This window comes from Anser brachyrhynchus (assembly GCF_964034855.1).
Source record: "Anser brachyrhynchus genome assembly, chromosome: 5".
NCBI lineage: Eukaryota > Metazoa > Chordata > Aves > Anseriformes > Anatidae > Anser > Anser brachyrhynchus.
The window spans coordinates 31,853,339-31,868,323 of NC_137699.1; the positions used below are offsets into that span (position 1 = coordinate 31,853,339).

The 14,985-nt window shown below is 39.9% G+C and overlaps 1 protein-coding gene across 1 annotated transcript in view; it reads left to right on the plus strand.

Annotated features, from left to right (window-relative positions):
- Positions 1–14,985, plus strand: part of PLA2G4F (phospholipase A2 group IVF) — a 67,255-nt gene that overhangs the window by 48,521 nt on the left and 3,749 nt on the right. The window contains exons 26-41 of the mRNA XM_080595704.1: positions 48–179; positions 3,282–3,322; positions 3,753–3,891; positions 4,546–4,609; positions 5,201–5,367; positions 5,520–5,612; positions 5,958–5,995; positions 7,046–7,181; positions 7,807–7,943; positions 9,241–9,463; positions 10,138–10,252; positions 11,236–11,373; positions 11,873–11,980; positions 12,792–12,980; positions 13,464–13,630; positions 14,451–14,631. Coding sequence (XP_080451830.1) covers positions 48–179; positions 3,282–3,322; positions 3,753–3,891; positions 4,546–4,609; positions 5,201–5,367; positions 5,520–5,612; positions 5,958–5,995; positions 7,046–7,181; positions 7,807–7,943; positions 9,241–9,463; positions 10,138–10,252; positions 11,236–11,373; positions 11,873–11,980; positions 12,792–12,980; positions 13,464–13,630; positions 14,451–14,631 — 2,068 coding nt within the window. The remainder of the gene's footprint in view (positions 1–47; positions 180–3,281; positions 3,323–3,752; positions 3,892–4,545; positions 4,610–5,200; positions 5,368–5,519; positions 5,613–5,957; positions 5,996–7,045; positions 7,182–7,806; positions 7,944–9,240; positions 9,464–10,137; positions 10,253–11,235; positions 11,374–11,872; positions 11,981–12,791; positions 12,981–13,463; positions 13,631–14,450; positions 14,632–14,985) is intronic.

Consider the following 14,985-nt stretch of genomic DNA (forward strand, 5'->3'; position numbering starts at 1 on the left):
TAGTCCCCAAGTAGGGCATTTATGTCCTTCTCTGCCTCTCTCCTCAGAACATCCTGGAGCTGACAGTCTGTGATGAAGATACTTTGACACCAGATGACCAGCTTTTGACTGTTCACTTTGATGTAGCTAAAATCCAACCTGGAAAAAAGGTTCACCTGAATTTTCTTTTGAATCCAGAGGTGAGAAATGAAAAGATGAATGAAATTAGGTAGACAGACAAAATAATCTTGGTCAAAATTTTCTCCTAACATAGTGCCTATATTAAACATTGCAGTTATTTAATACAATGTTTAATGTTAGCACATGAAAACTATGTTAAAAGGTCCTTATTAAAGTACGAAGTTAAATGTTCAAGGTTTAGGAGAAGTCAGAAACAGTCACCTACAACAGTTACACTAATTGTAATTGTGATTACAACTAGATGCAAAACGGCTTTCCTGTTCTGATTTTTATTTTGAGATCTGAAAAATGTTACTGTTCTGCACTAGAAAGGATGGCCATTATAGAACATCTTTTTTTTTTTTTTTTTGAGGGGTGTCAACAGGGAAAAATGAGGAATCTGATAGCTAGAGATCTCGTTGTTGCAGTGTTGTAGGAGATTGACAGAGCAGGGATGGGAACAAAGTTCCCACTTGCCCCCCTTTCTGGGAAGCTGCATCTTTGGCCAGTAGCTTGTTGGGAGAACCTCCTCTCAGCTTCTTCAGAAACTCTATCCTGTCCTTTCAGGCATCATGCTTGATAAATGTCTGTATATTCTAATAAAAATATTTTTCCCCTCCTTCTGGTAAAAAAACAACATTTTAATGCAAAACTCTCAGGAAGTTTATTCACAATCTTCTCTTACATGATTACACATTTCTTTTCAGGCAGCTGAGCTTTATTTCAGCAGAGAATGGATAAGGCTTGATGAGTCAGAACCTCCTCAGTGTTTTTATTCTTTTCTTGTAGGTCAGTGTGTGGCCTGCGAGTTTTCTGTACTGCATGTATTTCAAAGAAAATTGGTTATATTAAAAAGAGGATTAAGAGTTTGTTATGCAGTGTTGGGTGGGTGAAGTAGCTGAGAGGACAGGTAGAGAAATCACACCCATCTGTTGAGAGGGTAAAATACATACTCAGATTATTTTCTGCAAAATAAAACACCTTTTCTGCTTGAAGGCTGTGTCGTAACCTAACTTCAGAGCTTCTTCACGTTTCTGACACGGGCTTGAGTTCACAGCTCCTAGGAATTGTGCATGCGCTGTTTAATTCTAAACCCTTGTGCCAGGCTGTCTGGAAAAGGCTCTTGCCTGTTATTTATTATATTATCATTGCTTTGGAAGATGTTTATTAACTACTCTTCTAGAAAGCCAGTCCCTACTAAGAATTTCAATATACCCACTTCAGCATGCTAAGGCCTTCCTTACATAAGCCTGATGTGACTGAGATCATTTGGATGTGTGATTCAAGCTGTGAGTTTGCTCTGAAGTGTGTGTGGATCTGGCTTAACTCATTGGCTCAGCAAAACGGAAGCTGGGGAGATAGGGCACGGTGAGCTGTGTCTTGGGAATGTGTTGGTCAAGCTCTCCTTGTTCAGACCATAACTCCTACCTGGGTGCCCATGAGACATCACAGATTGCGGTCTGAACGTGGATTTTTAGAGCACTTAGGGTTAATTTTTTAAAAATGACTTTAGTAATGAAACATGCTGGGCAACCGTAATAATAGTACTGCCACGTCTGCCCGTAATGATTTTTCATCTACCAAGCGATCTTAAAAAGGAGGGCTGAGGAGAGCGGATGGGTTATGTCAGAACAAAAGGACTGCTTCCTGCTGTGCTTCTTGCTCACTGTGTGGTCTAACAAGTCTTTCCATTGCTTTGCTCCAGGTTTCTCACCCACAAAAATGTGAATGGGAATTGATAGAAATACAATTTGTGTGTATGTATGTATGTGTATATACAGCAGAATAAGAAGGATGGGAACGTAAGACAGGCACAACTGGATATATATTATAAGCCAAGTTCTTCTGAACATTTTTTCTGCTGTACTTTGGATGAGGTTGGAACAGACCATCAGCTTGTATAGCACTGACTGGTCACAGTGGTTACAGTCTGACACTTGATGAAGTCTATCTTGTATCTGTGTAAGATGACTGCTTCCTAAAATCCATCTTTCAGCCTTCTGTTAAGAACTGTTGGAACTGACCTAATTCTCATGAAATGGACACTTTGTGCGAAATGAGTAAGCAGAAAACCTCTTCTGAGTTATGTGCCATAGTTCCAGCTCTAAATCACCTGAAATTTCTCACTTACTGATGTGAAGTAGTAACTACAAAAATACTTTTTGCTTTTACCGTAGTGGTGGTTTTCTGTTGGCAGCTATATTATCAAACTTGAAATGGTTTTCACAGTCTCTTCACAAAGTTAAAATATGCTGTGCAGCCAGACTGAAAGGATGTTTGGCAGTAAATGTTAGCTCTTCTGAATATGATTTTTTTTTTTTTTTTTACCACATGGAGCTTTTCAGAAAGATTTGTGTCTTCCACTAATTGGTGTTTTCCTCCCTGTGGATGATGCAGAAGATATCTCTGATGCATGTTTTTTTTTTTTTTTGCATGGTATTTCCTGGGTTGGCTGTGTCCCATACACAGGAATGACTGATCAAGCAAATCGCTGCAGTCAAGGAATACAGTTATTCAGTCCCTCCCATCTGTTCATGTGTTAATTTTTCTTCTTACTGTTCCCTGCTCTCATACACTTTCCTCTTTTTTCAACTTGATTTGGCCCTTGTGAACTCTTGCCCTTGTCTCCTTTTACATCTTCAGTCTTCCCATTCTCTCTTCTTCCCTTAACTGTAATGGTTTTCATTTTCCAAGTCGGTATCTTCCTATACTTGTATTTTCAAGTTTAATCACCATACTCTGCAAATTCTTCTGTTTTAACCCAGGTACTCTCACCACTTGGGTCCATTTATTCTAAGTATTTTCTTCTACATCATTCACCTGTTGTCCCTCACTTTCTCTGCATTTCATATCTTCCACTAATACTTTCCCACTAATAAACGAACAACATGTTCTATGATACTTGCCTGGGGGGACAGCTAGTTTGCAAATGCTAGAGTGGTGGAGAGATGTGAAACAAGAGGGTGTCTGAAGAAGGCTCCATCCACGTGCACTATGACACCAAGGTTGTGAGAAAAGCAAAACCTTGAAGGAGAGGTTTATACAAAATCGTTCATGCTCCATCAAAAGAAAAAACCTTATTTGTTCATTTTCCTTAAAAGAAAACTAAATCTTATTTTCAGAATCAGGAAGAACTAGAAGTGGAATTTCTATTGGATAACATGTGAGTAACGTCTAAATGTTACAGAATTTGTTATTAGAAGACTTGATATTTTAGAGTGATAATGCAGAATTAGGGAAGCGGCTCCATGTACATATGCTCAGACATCTCGACTTGTCCTCTTCCCAATGGTTCCCTCTCTATCCTGAATCTGGTGAAATCTCTCCTTGGGTGACAGTCACAGTTACCATTGATAGCTGAGGGGAAGTTTTTATTTTGTAACTCAGCTTTGGGAGAGATGATGCTGACTGGGGAAATAAGAAAGAGGGGAAGTCCCTAAGAGCTGTGGGACTGTGACCTGGCACAGCTGATGGCACTTGGAGTCTAGAAAAACTGTGCTCAGTCATTAAAACATTAAGCAAACTGTTTGCATTTGAAGGATTATCCCACATATACCCACCACTAAATAAGCCTTTTCCTTTTCTCTTTTCAGTCCAGGTGTATCTGAAAAGATAATTACTAATGGTGTCCTAGTGGTAAGCATTTTTTTATGCTTAAGTTCTTATTGTAGAGCAGAACTGAAGGATGCAGTTGGAAGAATTATGCCTCTAGGCATAGACTTTGTTTTTCAGGTAAGACACAGGTGTGATTGTAAAGCTTTGAACTTCATCATCCCTGTAGTGCATTCTGTGTTGGGAGAGGCATGGATCACTCAACCAGTGAGGGGCTCACTTGATGAAATGACTGTAAACATAACAAGGAAACTAGAGAAGCAAGTGAATCCAGTGTCACTGCAGAGCTTATCACTTGATGTCAATCTTGGATCTGAAGGCTCTTTTCACACCATGCCCAAAGTGCTGTAAGATGTTTTTGTGCGGCTACTTACTCCTGTGCAGCACTCTTGGGAAGTTTCAGCTTCAACCCACAGGTCTTAAAGTACAGGCCCATCCGTTCAGCTGTTCTGCAGAGCTTGTAGGTATCCTTTAGCTCATCCTTCTGTAGAAAAGAATTAAAACCCTTCTAGATGGGATGAAAAATTCTTTATACTAACAGTTAGGGACTTAATGATATTTAAATGTAATAAGATATATCCTCAGCAGTCCCAGTTACATTGACCACAGAATTGCTTCCATGATTCATACAAACTGAGAATCAACCTCTGTAACTTCTGAAGTTCACAGGACACCATGGCCAAACCTGCTCTCTCCTTCACAGGCCCCCTAGATCCTCAGTGAGGATTCTGAACTGTTTCTGTGACCGGTGATGATACTGTTTATCTCTTCCAGTCTCGAGAAGTTTCCTGTATGGAAGTACAAGTGGATGACAAAAAAATCAAGAGCCCTAACACAAGTGAGGTTATTGATTTAAATGGTTTTTCACTGCTTTTTTTGCTATGGAAGATGCAGCTGAATCTGGAGCATAATTGATTCATTTCAGCCTCCTCTGTTTGTGTCTGAGCTGCTTGGGGATTGAGTGTTTCCGGAATTACCCGCTTAGTAGGAAGAGCCATCTGTAGATGTCATGATTATGTAGCTTAAGGGAAACTGTGGAGGTGGCTGAGGAAAAACTCAGAGACGCTTCTGCAACGTGATGGAACAGAAACATTGCTGATGAGGACAGAAGAAAAAGAGGGGAGACAAAACCATCAAGAGTGAAAAGACTACGGTGGAAGCTCAGGGGGGTGCAAACACAACCAGTGGCATCCACTGGCCTGACACAACCTCTCTGTTGCATGGCAAGGGAGAAGCTGCAATGCTGCATGGCCATTTGGTGCTTATTCAGTCTGGTCCTTGTTCACACTGATTGAGTAGGACAAACATTATGGGCCAAATTAGTGTTGACTGCAATTAAGGCTGAAACTTTACTTGGTTCTCTTTCTTTTGCTGTTTTTCAGGGCCAGATGCAGTTAAGATTTCTCTTTCCTCTGCTTTTTGTTCTTAGGGAGAGATTTCACCTTCACAATGAAAGGATCCTATGAAGAAACCCAAGACGTTTCCATGGGTCCTTCCTGCAGCAAGAGAGACAGTCATACACCCACCTTCCATTATGTCAAGCACAGTCAACCCCAACTGGATATGGTGTTGCCAAAGGGGCGTTTTTACTGTGGTGTATGTTTTTGTTTATTGACAATGATTACAGCTGAAGTAACTTTTGAGAGAAGCATGATGAATTTGCTTTTTTCTTTTTTTCCTGGTAGATTTGTACCTATAGGTTGTAAATTATTTTCCCTTTATAACACTTTTTTCCCATTTTAATTCAGCATGGCTCAAATAGGAAGGAAATGGATGTAAATAGTCCCCTTACTATGCCTCTGAATTCTCTGGACTTGGGAGAGAAAGTGACAATAGTGAGAGTGAGTAAACTTTGACAGTGTTTGCAATTATTTCAGCAAAGGGTAAGCTATATCTATGTGATACCTAGTCCATTATTAATTTTGTTGCTAAAAAGAAGTAATAGCTGAGAATATGCTCAGCTTTGCATACACTTGAATGTACATCTGGTATTCAAGGAAAAAGTAACATCGCTTCAAATGTATTTTAAAAGCAGAATGTAGTGATGTTTGTATGTTGAAGGTCTGAGAAATGGATCAAAGATTTACCACTAGACTATCTGAATAACTGCTAAGACTGTAAACACGTGCCTTTGCAAACTTTCAGTACTGTTTCAAATTTATGGTGTTTTCATTCTTGATTCACAGGGTGAATCTTATGAGGTGTCTGTGAAGGAAGAAGATAGGTAAATCTTACTTCTTTTAAATGATTACTTTGGCCATCTCCCATCCTTTCATATTATGTTCTTTGGCTTAAGGGAAGGTACAGCTTAAAATAGCTCATCATTTTGAAAACAGGAAAAAAATCTAATTGATTAATGGAGATTAAGATATGGGGAGGGGTTAATAAATCCATGGTTTTGAATTGGTTGGTATAGTACAGAATATATCATGGAATAGATGGTGTGTAATCACGGGATGTGATGAGTCACAATGTTTTTCCTAATGTTCATACTTCCTAATGTTGATGCTTAAAAATACCTCAGTTTTGTAACCTTTATAATACATACATGTACATGTAACACATTTCTGACATGTTTCTAACATCATTTACCAATCCTCTGCAGGTTGTTTTTCAGTGAAACAAGTGGGCAGTGAGTAAATTCATTTATAGACTGTCTTGCAGTGATTTTCTGAAGGGCAACATTACCCCCTACTGATTAGTTCATCACATTGCAAGCAGACATATAAATCGGAAGTTTTGCTGATCATAACTCACAAAAAGGACAAAATAACCTCTTAGGGGAAAAGTATTTACAATCCAGTATTTACAGTCGAAATTATCAGCAGGGATGAGATTAACACCTTATTAGGGTCAGGTTAGCGTTTAATTTTTCCTTAGGCGTGTTAAGTTTCAGTAATGGCTAGGCCCACCCTGCTCTTCAGGAAACATGTAGGAAAATAACACAAAGAGGTATCCAGATTTGGGGGCTTAGTGTGAAACAGGTGGAATTCAGTTATGTTTCTTGATCTTCATCAGCAGGGAACTTGATTCATTTCATTCACTCATGTTTGCGTGAATTCTCCATAGTAAGGCAAAAATACAGGGCCTGTGATATCCTGCGCTCATTTGTATATATGGGTCTTCATGTGCATAGAAATAGCTTTTATTTGAACTGGTTTATTATTTGAACTGGTTTATTATTGATGCTGATTTTTTGTTTGATGTCTTGAGAAATAGCTTTAGAAATGTCTTACAGGTAACGTGTCTTGTTTGTTTTGGTCTTGTGCCCTAGCTGCAAGAATTTAGGTTTACGCTTGGGGTTTGATCTATGTGCAGAGGAAAAGGATTTCATCTGCAAAAGGAAGAAAATAGTTGCTGCTGCTCTGAAAAACATTCTTGAGCTAGATGAAGACCTGCAGGAGGATGAGGTGTGTGGGACAGTAACCCGGGGACTTCAAGTATTCTGTCCCCCCTTTGAATGCAGTAGATGTGTATGTACTTGCACGCCTATGCATTAGAACTCCTCCACATCTTTTTTTTTTTTTTAGTCAGACTGAAGTGTATAAACCAGATTCTCATTTCACTGAGACTATATCCAAGAATTTTTGGCACAGAAGGTGAAAGGATGTCAGTATGTCAGTTGTAGCTCCTTTATTCTTTGCCGTCCTCAACCTTCCCTTAGGTGGAGGTTAGAGCAGCCTGCCTGCAGGACACATGAATGGTGTCTGCTCAGTATCCACAAGGGGCTGCAGTGAGAAGCACAGTTGATGCTCTGGCCTATACTCAGAACTAGTAAGCTCAATCATAAGCTTAGATAGGCATCCTTACAGCTCCTGACTTACTGAAGCATCACTGATCAGGATGATGCTTTCAGCATATGCGAAGTACCACCAAAATTTACACAATTCAGACATACACCTAAACACTGCCATGAATAAACTGAATGGAGTCTAAACCTAACTAAATCAGGATATTGCTGTTACCTTTTCTGCATATGCATCACTTCTCTATTTCATCTGTTAATGAATGACTGTGCCTTTGTATGCTGAGTAGGTGCCAGTGGTGGCAGTTGTGACTACAGCAGGGGGAGTGCGGTCCATGACATCGATGTTTGGCAGTCTTCTGGCTCTCCAGGAATTGGGTGTTTTGGACTGTGCCTCGTATGTCAGTGGTTTGTCTGCCACAACATGGTAAGGAGAGTTGGGCTTGTATTTGATGTTGGTGTTGGCAGAGCATTAACCTGGTGAAGAATATTGCTTAGTGTCTGGAACAGGGAATGGGGTGTAATGCACATATTTTTTAATGAAAATTCTGTATGACAAAGTGTATCTGTTAGACGCTTATCCATTTTTCATTTCCCAGATTTACCTGGCAGAAAAGATTCCTATCTTAAGATGGGGTGGTAGAGATGTTTCAGTGTTTCCTTTTATATGAAAAGTTGTTGTTCATGGCTAACAACAAGGGACTCAATGGGACCTGGTAGCCCAAAATTCTGTCATTTTCTTAGTACTGTAAGAATTTGCTTCCTGTAGGAGGACTTTTGACTGCTAGTGCAGATTAATCGGATCTTAATCAAGAGTCAGAGAAGATGCTGTAGATGTGCAAGAAAAGCCATGAAGCAGGAGTTCTGGGGACTTGAATCTCTGCAAGGACTCAGACTTGAACCAAGTGGGCTTGATAGCAATGAGGAAGTGAGAGTAGGGGATGACTGTTTTCCTGTTCTTTGTGCGTCTCTTGGGTTGCCTAGACTGTGTGTAACACATCACAGAAATCCTTTTGTTATGTATTTATCTAGTTCAACTTCTATGCAGCTCTGAAAGGGAGAAATTAAAAGAAAAACTCTGAGGAATGCAGAGTGTGGTACATAAGAAGTTGAATGCCTTGCATGGCAAGCAGGTGTCTAGGGCTTTAAAACATTTTGTGTCTGGAAGGCTACTGTAAAGATTGATATGATACAGAACTGGCAGGGGAACAGTCAGGATGAGAAAGGGTGACTGAAATCTCCCCAAACTCTGGGAACTGAAAAGACTGGCTCACTGACACACTGATGTGTGCCAGGAGTCCTTGTTGAACAGCCTGCTTCAGAGAAGGATGGTCTTGTGTTTGACCAAGACAATGGTTGCTGATAAAGTGCTTAACATTTCACACAGCTTCTGGAACAGCTGAGGGAGCTGGCCTCAGACAGAAGCTGCAGCATGAACCTGGACGGTTGAAGGATAATTCTAGAAAAAGCTTGTACTAATTCTTGGGTGACCTTTTATTATTCTTTTGATTCTGAGAATAAACAAGCTAAGATGATTTTGAATACTTCCCTGAAAAAAAAATAAATTAAAAAAGATCATTGTATAGTCTAAATTTTGCTTGAGCTTTTGAAGGCAAAATTTGGAGGGTAAGAACCTCATGTAACCCGAAACAAAATGCATGTGTGTAATATAAGCCTGTGAATTTTCACGTTCAGTGTTGAACCTTTCTTTTTACCATGAAAAGGACCATGGCAAAGTTGTATGAAGATGCAAATTGGTCACAGAAAGATCTGAGAGGGCCAATTGGGGATATCCGGAAGCATGTGATCAAGAGCAAGCTGCACTGTTTCTCCCTGGATCATCTGAAATACTATGAAAAGGAGCTTTGTGAAAGAAAGCAAGAGGGTCACAAGCTGTCTTTCACAGATTTATGGGGACTCTTCGTTGACTCCATGATACATGATGAGGTATTATATATCCATCCTTTTTTCCAGAGGGCTTCTAACTTTTCATGTCTAGAATGCTAGAATCAGTTATACCCTGATATGAAAGGCTCTCAAAACTCCGGAGGGCCCTTTCTTTGGCTTTTTAGAAGAAAAATAATATGGTAAGCCTAAAATGTTAGCATCTGGGAGAAATGTCAGAGCATGTAAAAAGGCAGGGTTTTGTGAAACTGATTTTCCTCTTTTAATTTCAGATCAAATGACTATTCTAGTAACATACAGAGGAGGAGTAGCAAAGTTCAAAAATAGCAATATATAGTCATACCAAAAAACAATAGAATGGTATTCAGATGTCCCTTGGTTGACTTTGCTCTGAAGCACCTCCAAGGTAGCTAAATAGCTTTATCTTTCCTTAAATCAAGTCACATGCTAGTGACCAAAGAAATACTTTTGCCACATTTCCCCTACATCCCGATTCCAAAACGAAACCCCAGAAGTGTTAGCGATAACACGTTGGCAAGGTTTTAGAGTGTCCCAGACAGAAGAAAATGATCACATTCATGTGGTCAAACAACGGAAGTATGTAGAGCAAAATCTGCTGAGATTTAGTTGTTTCATCGACAGTCCATGCTTAGATACCATATTAAGTCCATGCAGCATGCTCATCTTTTTCATTGACGTCTGTTCTTCATGTACAGGAAAACACCTGTAAACTCTCTGATCAGCAGCTGGCAGTGAATCAGGGACAGAATCCACTGCCCATATACCTGTCCCTCAATGTCAAGGATAACTTTACCACTCTGGATTTTAAAGGTAATGATTGTTATACACATTTGTATAGATCTAAGGAGCTTCTTTTTAAGTTTGAGTGAATGCCAAAAGCTTTTACTGCAAGTCCAAGCTAATAAGTCTTTTAAATAATTCCTTTCCTTTTCCTGTTTTCACGTCTGGGTTCTGACTTGGATGAAAAACTTACATCCTGATAATATGGTAGGGAGATCACAGTGCAAAGACACTACTGCCCTGCAAGGTGTGGAGAGGCCTTTTTCTGGCAGCCTTGAGAGAAACCACTGATCTTCTTCTCTCCTCCCCACCTACTCCGCACGGGCCCTTTTAGCTGGTGGTTTACTGTGAAGGCGGCAGTAGTCCTGGAGAGTTGTGAAGAGCAGGGAGGAAAAGAGAAGTGTGGGTGGGAGCAGGAGCTTCCTAGCAGCCAGAGAGATCTAAGAGTATGTGCCAACAGTGTGGTGCCAACCACTGGCTATTTCCATGGCGTTTTCTGGCTGAAATGAACTGGAACTGTACCCGGTCATCTGCTTCCAGACACAATTTGCAGTCCCATTGTGTCCAGCTAAGATTTGGGTGGATTCTGGTCAGTATAGCTGAGCTTTTTTGAGATTCAACAAGGCAGTGACTATCAGGCTAAGAATGAATGGTAGCTGGTGCTGTTACTGACTTGAAAGAACTAAAAACGCCACATCTTGTGGAGGTCCTTAGCAATTCATGGACTTCCAGCCCCCCCCTTTTTTTTCTTCCTTGTACAGAAATGGATCTGAACCCTAATCTGAATGGGTTTTCAATGTGTTAGTGGAGGAGGTGAATTAAGCTTGTGTGTTCACCAATCTAACACACAACACATTGAGGGACACCTGTTTGTTTCAAAATATGTTTGCTCAAACTGTCAGTCACCAATGCTGAAGCTACAGGCCTTATTCTTCTAGCATTTGATTCTCTGACGAGCTGGTTCTTTTGCGTTTGTTCACATAAATAAGTCCTACTTGATGCCTTATTTGCAGAGTGGGTGGAGTTCACGCCTTATGAGGTGGGTTTCCTGAAATATGGGGCCTTTGTTCGTTCAGAGGATTTTGGTAGTGAATTCTTCATGGGCTACCTGATAAAGAAGATCCCAGAATCCCGGATCTGCTTCTTGGAAGGTGATTTACTATCTCAGGAAAACATCAACTTTACAAACACACAGTTGGCTACAGAGAATTGGCATTTAATAACTACTGGTCTGCAACTAGCAACACTAATACCAGATCACGTATGTCATGCAATTTAAACTTGAAATGAATAAGCCAAAAGTGTCAAAAGAAGAAGCAAACTTCTAAGATGATGGCAATGAATTTGCTGGATTTTTTAGGTTGGAGCAAACTGGAACATGTTAGAGCAAAACAGAAATGAGCTTTTGAAGTATTTAAAATTACAGTCTGACTCTTATGAGCAACTTGAGTTTTTAAAATGGTCTAATCATAATCCAAACATTATATGGAATGGCATGGCATTTGGTATTCATACTGGAAATCTTAGTATTTCATAAGTAAGACAGTGTTCTTTTAAACAACCACAGGGCCTGCATCCAAGTAGGTCTCCACAGCCGTGCTCTAAAAATTCAAAAGTAATACTGAGTATGACTTTTTCTAAACTTTCAAGGCACATGGAGTAATATATTCTCCCAGAGTTTTATGGATGCTGTCTACCTCTCCGGTCATTCAGAAGACTTCTGGCACAGATGGACCCGAGACACTGAGCATGAAATAGGTTAGTTATTTGGATTATTTTTTGCTTACATCTGCATCATGTTCCCACCTCTCTGAAATGTGAAGCGTGATATTTTGGAGGGTTTAGACTTTGTGCCATATTTTATAGGGGTCACCAAGTCTTTGGGAGAGAAGAAAAAGCAGGAAAGAAACAGTTGTGCTGGAAAAGAGGAAAAAACATTGGTCTGCTCACTGTGCAGCATCCCTGGGGAGTTCTGTTAGTCATGAGAAGGTTACCACGAGTCCTTTGGGAAAGGAGAGGCTAGGCAGGGAGCAGCAAGGTGATGCTGTGACACTGAAACCCACCTCTGCCCAGAACAGTCTGTGCGATGGTGCATGCACCCCATCAGACAAGGCTATAGCTGTGGCTGTCTAGCCCCTTCACTAAAGTCGACACAGGTGGTATGTTCTGCTTTGTGGGTGCACTCTCCACACTAATTTCTCCATGTTCCAGCAGGCAGTCCCCTCAGGCTTGAGCTCACCTTTTTCTGTGTGCTTGATAAGTTCTGGCAATCTGCTGGACATGGAATTATTATTATTTTTTAAATTTTATGTTCATTTATTTTCTCCAAGTTGCATGTTGCTGCAATAACCCTGTTCTGTTTGTTCACTGTTGATGATTTTGAGCTTGCTCTGCTTAGGGGATTCACTGAGCTCAGCTAGTTAATTAGTAGTTCTTTTCATTGTCATTTGCTAAGGTACTCAGACAACTTCTTGATGTGAAACAATCATAAATTCAGACTCATTCTTCATTATTAATAGTATCATAGATGCTAATGCAGACATAGATCCTCTTCTTGTTCTTTCTGCAGAGGAACACCCATTTCTTCCCAAGAGGCCTCATGAGCAAACTTCCTTATCCGTTCCCAAAGGTTGCCTTTCCAATACTCTTCGACAAATGATGACAGGACGGCCGGTGGTTTCAAACTATCATAATTTCATTAAGGGCTTGCAGCTGCATAACAAGTATTTAGAGAATGAAAACTTTTGCATGTGGAAAGGTAAGAGCATCTGCTCTTAGATGCATCTTTGAAGGTGACTTGAGAGCCGATAGCTGTTGGGACAAATAGTTGATAAGGCTTACCATAAAGGCAGATTCTGAATAATACTGTTATAACCAGCTAATTGCACAGACTGGGAAGCTCTCTGTAGAATGTTTGCTGAGCCACAGGTGATTTACTTCTGATCTCATTTCTGTCTTGGAGAAGCAACAGCAGGGTTGTTTCAGCTCTGTTCTTCCTAGGAAAAGCCATGAAAGAATCATGTATAACTTCCACTGAACAGTCTAATGTATTATTTTGGATGACTCTGAGTCTCAGAACTGCTCAATTTCGCTGATCTCAAGTCTGAGCTATGGACTCTGAAATGATGTCAAATACCAATATAAGTGTAATCTATCTTTGCTTTCTTTGTTACGCTGTTTTGGAAAGAAATTGACTTGCTCTTTCTGTAATTAATTGTTCATATAAGTTTTTGACTTTCAGACACAGTGCTTGATTCTTCTCCCAACCAACTGAATGAAATGGGTGACTACCTCAAGCTGGTGGATACAGCTTTCTTCATCAATACCAGCTGCCCACCCATTTTGAGGCCAGAGAGGAAAGTGGATGTCATTTTGCATTTAAATTACAGCGGAGGATCACAGACTCTGGTGATGTGTTGAAATGGTGGTTCTTTATCTGTATGACTCCAGCTAAATTTATCAGAAATATAAATATATTATTTATTTTTCAGAAAATGTTCAGGTTTTGATTAATTTAAATTATCGTATCAATGATGCTAGTCAACACTATGACCAAGATGACGCAATCATTTTTGGGCCTGTTTTCAGTAGCTTTTTGGGGCGCACAGAGAGAGAAATAGATTATCTATTCTGTGTATCTGTCCAGCTTTGTCATTGTGCTGCTAAGTGCCTCAATACTTAGTTAACTAACTTTTAAAACGTAATTGGTTAATGCTTAATTTTGCTATTTTTTGTATGAAAATTTGGAGTTTCTTTTTTCTTTGACTTGGTGTTTGCCTAAGTTTGTCAGGCTTATGTTTTGCTGTTTGAAGAAACATTGTGGGGTATATGATGGAAGTTAACGTAATTTATTTGTAGGAAGGCATGAAAAAGTTGATTGCTAAATGCACAGAATGCAAACACTCAAGAACCTTTGATCTGTGAGACACCATGTGTAATCAAAATTTCCTTATCTAAATCAGCTACTGCACCCACTAAATAAAAAAAAAGTCCTTAATATAAATTTCAGAGAACAGTAATCTTACTTTAAACATGTACTTTGTTAGCAAATCAACCAAATTTATATCACCCAAATGTATTAAACTTGAGACTATGCTTACTCCAGTGTGTAATTGCCTGTATTTGTGAACAGACAATCTGTGATTTATAAGACAAAAATTTCAGTTATGGGCTCTTCTAGCTTTACTTCAACCTCTGTGTGTTACACTTCTCCTCTCTGTCGATCCAGCCACTGGACCTATTCTCAGAATACTGTTTGGAGCAAGGGATCCCCTTCCCCTCCACAGAGCTGAGCCAGGAGGACAGAGAACACCTGAAGGAGTGCTACGTGTTTAAGGACAGCTTAGAGGCACCGATCTTGGTCTATTTTCCACTTGTGTGTGATACCTTCCAAAAATACAAGGCACCAGGTAAGTTAACAGCATTAATATTTTTTTTCATTTTTTTCTTTTTTTTGAGGTTGTTCCATCCAAATTATCCACTGAATTCAATGCTTTCTAAAACAAGACTGGAAAGTTTCTTCGTTGGCTAAGTCACCATAGTCACAGAGTTGTTGTGATAGACATAATGTTGGCCAGCTAATCAGGGATCGAACAGAAGGGTTTCAAAATTAGAAGCATGAAGAGCTGTAGCTTGAGGCAAAACTCACTGTCTGTCATCTGGGACTGTTTGCCTTCTTTTGATAGCTCAAGACAGGAGGCAGCTAATAAGTTATATCCACTGACCACAGGATCACAGAATGGTTTGTGTTGGAAGGAACTTTC